The 7,804-nt window shown below is 46.7% G+C and overlaps 1 protein-coding gene across 1 annotated transcript; it reads right to left on the reverse strand.

The window, feature by feature from the left end:
• Positions 1–1,067: 1,067 nt before the first annotated feature.
• LOC101992397 (urea transporter 1) lies at positions 1,068–5,786 on the reverse strand. Its single transcript, XM_005372287.3, has 4 exons — positions 5,661–5,786; positions 3,773–3,965; positions 1,426–1,573; positions 1,068–1,221 (listed from the first exon to the last, which is right to left on the reverse strand). Exons 1-4 carry the CDS (start codon positions 5,732–5,734, stop codon positions 1,079–1,081), a joined length of 558 nt encoding a protein of 185 aa, XP_005372344.3. The 5' UTR covers positions 5,735–5,786; the 3' UTR covers positions 1,068–1,078.
• Between the last annotated feature and the right edge of the window lie 2,018 nt (positions 5,787–7,804).

The raw sequence follows: 7,804 nt of genomic DNA on the forward strand, positions 1-7,804 counted from the left end.
GCTTTGCTTTGAACTTGAGAACAGATGAAGAGCAGAGTATCAAATATTGACAGAGCTCAACCAAGACGCTACAAAGCAACAAAATGACATCTAAATCTGAGATCTGCTAGCTATGCCACAGCATAAACTCAAACAAACCCTCCGCCTCTGCTTCTACACTCCAGATCCTGCCTATCACGGGGTCTACCATGACAACCAGTTAGATGGCTGAGGTGGAGCAGTCTGGAGATAAAATGACTTTAGACCTCTGTTACATCAGGTTAGAAAGAATTCCTCTACAACCCACGACCCCTCTAACTTTTCATCTCCTAGGGTGTCACTCTTTCCACCCTAGAAATATCTTTCATGTTTTTACTTGTGTGGGACTAGAGACGACACAGGCTATGGGTGAATGTCTGTCCCTCATCAGCAGCTTGGGGGGCGGGGCTCACCAGCTTCCCAAGTCTAGAGTTCTTGAGGCCCACCTTACTTTAAGGAGCTGACACACAGTCGGAAAGCTACAGCCAGGAATCAGCCCAGGGTAGCAGAGCAGCTGTGGGGAAGACTGGTGGACACAGCGTCTAGGTTTGGATTTATTCCTCCTGGACTTAATGTGCTCCAGCATGTCCCTGACCCAAGGTCAACAGTCTGTGTATTCACCAATATTCCTGGTGATTCTGGCACAGGCTCAGGTCTGAAAACAGTTGATTAAACCAGCCCTCAAAGGACCACACGAAACCCTACCTGGTTCACCAAACAACATAGCTTTAGTAGAACAAAGTATTTCTTTTTAGGTTTTGGGGACATAACAACAAGCACACAGAAGCGTCCATATCAAATATATATATGTGCGTGTGTGTGTGTGTGTGTGTGCATTTGATATTCTATATCGACTAGAATGGCTACTAGGATTTCACAGGCTCTTCCTTCACAATAACCAGTGTGACAGGTAAAGGTGACTTTAATTCTCCCAGAGGAGGAGCATCACTTGCCTCCACCCACAGGAAACCCAAATACCAATCCCAGTTTGAATTTCTCATATGATCCTTTAAACATATTTTTGTGTCATTGTTTACTGCTTGCCCACACCATATGTTGACTACTCACCACAGGCGAGAGCCAGGAGGTGGGTCTGCCAGGTGAGAGCCATGAACATGCCTCCAATGGCAATGCAGGCCAGAGAACTGTTGAGACCCCAGAGCCCAGCATAGATGTCTTCAAACGGAGCTGCAAGACTGAGTCCTGTAGGGAAAAACAAGAGTGGTCAGAGCTTGGGACAAAGAGCAGGATGCTGTGCAGTGAGTTGTGGGGTCCTGGGAAATATCCTAAGGACTCTCCTTGCTCTCCTTGCCCAGAGACCTCGGGAAAGCTCTGCAGTATGAAAGACGCCTGCGACATGCACGGGATGGATAAGATGCAATGTTAGGTTGCAAGTCTTATACTCACCTGCGATGACACCCAGCAGTGATCCAATAGCAGCATGCAGGCACATGAGCGGGGAGGAAAGGAGAATAGCACAGAGGAAAATGCCCCCCGTCCATGGGTTATCGCAGCCGTATATCTGACCGACTCCCACTGGAAGGGACTTCAATAACTGCAATGGAAAAAAGGACAGAACTGTAGCCACTCAAACAACGGACAAGACCACCACAGCACACTTAATACACAACAACCTTACAGGTTGCAATTTTTAGAATTAGCACGTTTTATCCTTCAAGATCAGTGCCAATATTTTATTAATACAGAAAAAAAAAACCTCTTATCTCATCTGTTCTTTAGCTGTCTCTAGAGAGGTACACCGGTCCTGCTCGGGTGTCCGCCGAGCAGCACAGCGCTTCCAAGCCTCTTGTGCTCGCTAACTTTCCCACTATCGTGAGGCTTCCAGTGTGGTCTCATGACCCCTGGCTCTGACAACCTGCTGTATCTTCCCTAGTGTGGCAGGGACACAGGACATGATTCAGTTGTCCGTCAGTGCTGGCAGCGAATCAGTGCTGTTCCAGAGTCTGTAGAAATACTCTTACAATTGAGTTGGCTGCCCAGATTAAAAGGCCAGTGAACGGAATAAGATAGCTCATCCATAATGTAGAAGTAATTATAGCCAGCATGATGAGTCGGGACCACACTTGCCCGGCTGATCCCGAATGGAATGTGTACCATTTAATAAAAATACCTCTGGCTTATTTTAGTCACTAACACCTGTCTATCAGATCTCAAGACACGAAAGCACAGACCTTCCAATTCTGTTTTCCGGTAGAAGCCCGAATCTACCTGAAATGTTTACAGAGTGAAAGTTCTCAGGAAGGCAAAGGATTTGGCTCAAACAAATGATGTTTCCATATAATAAAACTTTTGGTTGGGCCAGGAAAATATAACCACACATGGTTTCTCCCTTTGAACAAAACATTTCCTGAAAGATAATGGCCTTTCTACCTAGAAGCAATGACTCTCACTGGCAGGGGAAGCCCCAGCTTGGGCTTCCAAACACTGGCTTGGCCCTTGTTCAGTGCACTGGACCACACTGAGACTCGGTCTTCCTTAAGGTGGTCTCTAAATGCTTTCTGTACCCAGTCTTATCAATAGATAGCCATCTCCCATCTCTTATAGACCTGGGAACTTTGCACAGGTAGAGACTGGATAGACTTTTTATCTCTGAACTTGGTATCCATGTATCTCTTGGGTAGCCAGGGGTGGGAAGGTTGAGTGAGCTATCACATAAAGAGGCTCAGAATCGGGGGAGGTCAACTGACCTTCAGAACCTTCCTGTTGATAGTCCCTATCTGAGCTCTCCAGGGCAGCGGGCACTAGCCACACAGTTACTGAGAATCTGAATTGCGACAGATGAAGTTGAGAAACGGAGTTGTGAATGCATCTACATCTAACTTCAAATGGGGCTAATGACTGCCTTCTGGGACAATGTAGTCAGAGAGAGTGAGACAGTTTGGCAGTGGTACTTTTAACCAGTATGTGTTTTCTTTGCATTTGGGGCTAGTTCCAAGTGCTGCCATTTGCTTACTGGGTCAAAGATAAAGCAAACGCTATGTAAACGTCTTCCGTGTTCTCCTGTCTCGGCAGAGAGGATGGTGAAGGGCACATCTGATCTGACGGATGGAGAGCGAGTCTGCACATTGAACTAAAACCCAAACCAGCAAGGCCTCTTTTGTTTTCTTTGACTTCAAGTATCTCCTTAGTTTCAGAAATTAAGAAACATTAAGAAAGGGTCTAAGATGCAGCAAATTGGCAGAGTGCCTGGCATGTATAATGCTCTATTGCGATCTGTATACACGCATGCGCACACACACATACGCTCACATGCACTCACACACGCACACACATACACGTGAAACCTTCTGCAGACTTCTTATAGAAACAAGTATGGAAAGAGCCAGGATTTCAATTTGCGAGAAGCAACTTTTTTAATAACAAGGCTCTCTCTGCACCTATCTGTAAGGAGGTGAACCATATCCACACGCGGTGACTCAGCGGATCTCAAGTTGTGTCCACCAGCACTGTTTGGAGGAGCTTGTTGATACAGATTCCCAGGACCCACTCTACCTTGAGAGCCCTTCGTATTCTGTAAGAAGGCAGAACAGCCAGGTTCTGCAGAGCCCAAAAAGTCTAACAGTTCTGACTAGGGGAAGCTGCTCACCAATGCTCTAACTCCAGTGAAAGATCACCTGCCTTGTCTCAGCCACTCAGACAAGGGCTAAGCTCTCCACAGGGTCTGATCTCCAAAGAACTGTCCTTGGGAACTGTTGTTCTAGATTTTTAGGGGGAAAAAAAGCTGATATTTTACCTCAAGGGCATTCAGCTCAGTCCATGTGATATTGGGCACGGAGGTGACAGGTGTGAAGAGCTTGCTCGGAAAGAATGCATTGTAATGTCCCGTGGCAGAAAGGTACATCGACAGCGCCATGTTGAAAGGGAGCGTGAAGACAGGGAGGTCCCATTTGCTGAACACGGAGTTCAGTGCACTTGAGAAGAGTGGGCTAAAGGAAGGTCACAGAGGATTGAGAATCAGTGCGAGCAGTCAGGCTGAGCCCCCAGCCTTTCCACGAGGTGGCCTGCTACAGTTCTAACAAGCTTTGGAATAGTACCCTGACAAACCTTCCACAGGGCATAGGGGCTGGGGGGGCGGGCAGTGACTTGGGATCAGTCCCACTGCAGAGATAACAACTTATCTAACACACACCACAAAATAAACTCTTGGCTGACATTTTAGGGAAAAAAAGTACCCCAAAGGTGGCTCAAAGTAAGTTATAATCAAGGTTTTAAAAACAAGTTTGGAGCTTGTAATAAAGAGAAATCTTCTCTGCATAGTTAGTGCCCCGTGATCCTGGGGTCCGTCCTCCACCCCAGGGTCGCCACTGTCCTGAATTTGGAAGATAGCGCTCTGTCTGTCTTCTCTATCGGTTTCTATTTTGGAGAAAAGACACGACTAGGGTTTGGGGCGCTGAGGCTGGGGACTAAAGGGTTTCGTAGAAGTGGTCAGACTGTCTGTCCTTGAGCTGTTAGTGGTTACCCTGAGACTTCACACTTTACACACACACTCTTTTCCTCACTCCATGGTGTGCAAGCTTAGATTTGCTTTGGATGGTGGAGATCAGTGGTTCTCAACCTGTGGGTCATGACCCCCTCCAGGGGTTGAACAGCCCTTTTACAGGGGTCAAATATCAGGTATTTGCGAACCAGATATTTACATTATGATTCAGAGCTGTAGCAAAATTACACGTATGAAATATCAATGAGATAATTTTATGGCTGGGGCACAGAAGCCAGTTTTTAAAGATCCAGGTTTTGTAAAGATGGGGTTGAATTTAGAAAAAAAAACAAAAGAGGAGATGGGCAGCTTGTTTGAGTACACAAGGTGACCCCACTGACGGGGTGGGCACCTTCAGCTCTACTTTAGAATCCCCTGGGGGATGTAAAAACCTCAGCATCTAGGCAACAGCACAGAGCAGGTGTACGCGCTAAGTGTATAGTTACGGTTGAGAACGCCTGGATGAAGGGGAGGTGCAGCTGCTTTGATATAAGGACAAATGCCCGGCTGTAAGAAAATCCACACCTTTGAAGATGATTGCTTTAGTTTCTATGACCAAAGGTATAACCTGGTTCTATTTTTTAAGTGTTTTTTTTTTTAATTTGTGGCATTACCATTTATTATTATATTGTTTTGCCTTTTCTTTCTTAGATTGCCTCTCTAGACAAATCAGCCTGGAACTCACTATAAGTCCAGGCTGACCTTCCACTCAGCAATCGGCTCCACTTAGCCTCCCAAATGCAGGCATTGTAGGTGTGTGCCTCGGTAGCTGGCACTAAACTTCTTTCCTTTTATTTTACATTTAACCTGTGTTTGTGTGGGTGGGTGTGCATGTGTGGGCGTGTGTGGAGAGGCATGTGTGGAGGTCAGAGGAACACTGGGAAGTCAGCTCCCTCCTACCATGTGGGTTCCTGGGGTTAACCTCAGGTTATCGTTGGCTACAAGTGTCTTTTTCCGATAAGCCAACTTGGCAGCCCTATTTCACTATTTAAGGTGTAAAGGTCAATGGCACATTGACAGTGGTGTACAGCTGCTACCATTGACTCACAGGGTAATTGTCACCTTACAAACGTGTGCTCCTTAGCCACCAACCCTTCATTCCTTCTACCCGCCACAGGCATTCTGAAGACCAAGCACAACTTACCAAGTCATAGACATTACAGATATAGGGAATATCAGCCACCAGAAATAGTCGCCCTTGTCTGAGAAGACAGCCATGAGGATTCCCACAAGGGTGGCGTTGTAGCCGTGGAGCCCGGCTGCTATCGCTGACCTGCAGGCATGGGGGACAGCACAGACACTGCCTGAGTGGACGTAGTCAGGGTCAGACACAGACACAAGCGTAACTTCTAGAGATCACATCCGCTTTAGAAAACACAGTCCTACCTGGGTATGTGTTCCAAAGCCTTTCATGAATCATGCAAACACAACTAAATTGTATAAGGAAATCTACATAGATAAAACTCTGACGTGTGAATCTGGGACAAGACCCTCCAGGGTATGCCACAAGGCACAGGAAGGATGGCATCTGGTAGAGGAGAGGGGCCTGGCTAGGGCAATCTGCTCTTGGCTCAGCCTTTCCTGAGGAAAGTCTTATTTATTTTAAATCACTGGGGACCTTGACTTGAACAGGGCTTTCAAGCAGTCTTATTTCTGATTTCTCAGTGAGAAACGCATGATTCCTGGAAGGCAAGTTCTTTCATAGAAACATTCAATGTCAAATTAGTGGACATTTTCATCTTCTTGGGATTCTGTTTTGCGGACTCTAAGTGTACATCTCCAGGTTATTACAGATAAAAATGACAATTTTTACTTGCCCAAGCACCTATTTAATTATGTGCACACTTCGCCCCTCTTGTTGAGACCTTTCTGGGATGGTAAGATATTCAGTCTGTCTCCTCAGTTCCTCTAGAGAATCCTGATGAATATGCCCGCTCTGTGCTTGCTATTTAACATCTCTTTCTTTTGTTCCTTTGGTTTTGTAAGACAGGGTTTCTCTGTAGCTTTGGAACCTGTCCTGGAACTAGCTCTTGTAGACCAGGCTGGCCTCAAACTCACGAGATCCACCTGCCTCTTCTGAGAGCTTCAAGTGCTGGGATTAAAGGTGCGCTACTTTAATCCTGCCTGGCCTTAACATCACTTTCAGAGTGTTATATGTCAGCCTCCACTCTGGCTATAATGGACTCTATGGCACAATCAGGAATGAGAAGCCGCAAGTAAGCAATGGGAATAGTCTGTAGAATAAGGCCCTAGTCTGGCAAGCTCTCTCCTTTTGGATTCTGAGAATTGGAGATGAAGGCATCATGAAGGATAATAAAGTCCATTTCCAGCCTGACGCTCAGATATAATGACTGTGGGGATCTATGGGGTAAAGGTTGTGAAGTTCGGTCAGATGCAGGGCCTGTGGGGGAGGAGCCACCTTGCAGTGGGTGTGAGAGTTTCCCGCTTTGATCTGACCATGCACAAAAAGGTGCCAGTGCAACCAATAGGCTGGCATCATATCTGCTCAGCATGGTGAGGACACCAGCGGTCGGCCTCTAGTTTCAAAGTCCTTTGTCTCTTTTCAGTAATCCTCCCGAAACTGGAGTTATCCCTGAGCACAGTGGAGAGCTCTTCAGACTGAACCTCCCTCAGCGTTGTTGGTGGGCAATGAATGGCAATATGTACAAGTCAGGAGATGCCCCAGTGCCAGCCACAGGAGGTTTCAGTTACTTAAATGGAATTGTCGTTCTGACTCGGGATGAAATGCAGGGCTTTGTACATGCTTGGCCAGTGCTATGCCTCTGCACTGCATGACTAGTCCAGAATTGTGCTTCATTGCAGCATAAACAGTGAGGGATAGAGCTCCTCACTCCTGGGATTGAGCTCTGCGTAAGCCCGGGAACTGAACTGGCTTGCGCTGCCCACAGAAGGAGATAACTATGTTAAACTAGTGAGGGACCCGAGGTATAACGGGGGTTGCTAAAGCCTCTTCTTTTCAGGAACTCAGAAGCATTTTGCTCCAAGTCGTAATAAATAATTGTATCACCAAAGGAGACTTCAGCAGGCTCTTCCCTGGCGTTAGATGAATCTGGCTACCAGACACAGCCAGGAAGACTCAGACTGGTCCCTTATTCAGACGAGAGGGATAGAAGACTATCTGTGATCCTCTGGCCTCTGACGAAAGGCAGAGAGTTCTGTGGGATAAAGGTGTGTGTGTGTGTGTGCGTGTGTGTGTGTGTGTGTGTGTGTGTGGTGTTTCACCTGGAAGGGTGTGGCTTTATTATGACTGCCCATGGTAGCTGCCCA

Source organism: Microtus ochrogaster, unplaced genomic scaffold (assembly GCF_000317375.1).
Source record: "Microtus ochrogaster isolate Prairie Vole_2 unplaced genomic scaffold, MicOch1.0 UNK867, whole genome shotgun sequence".
Classification (NCBI taxonomy): domain Eukaryota; kingdom Metazoa; phylum Chordata; class Mammalia; order Rodentia; family Cricetidae; genus Microtus; species Microtus ochrogaster.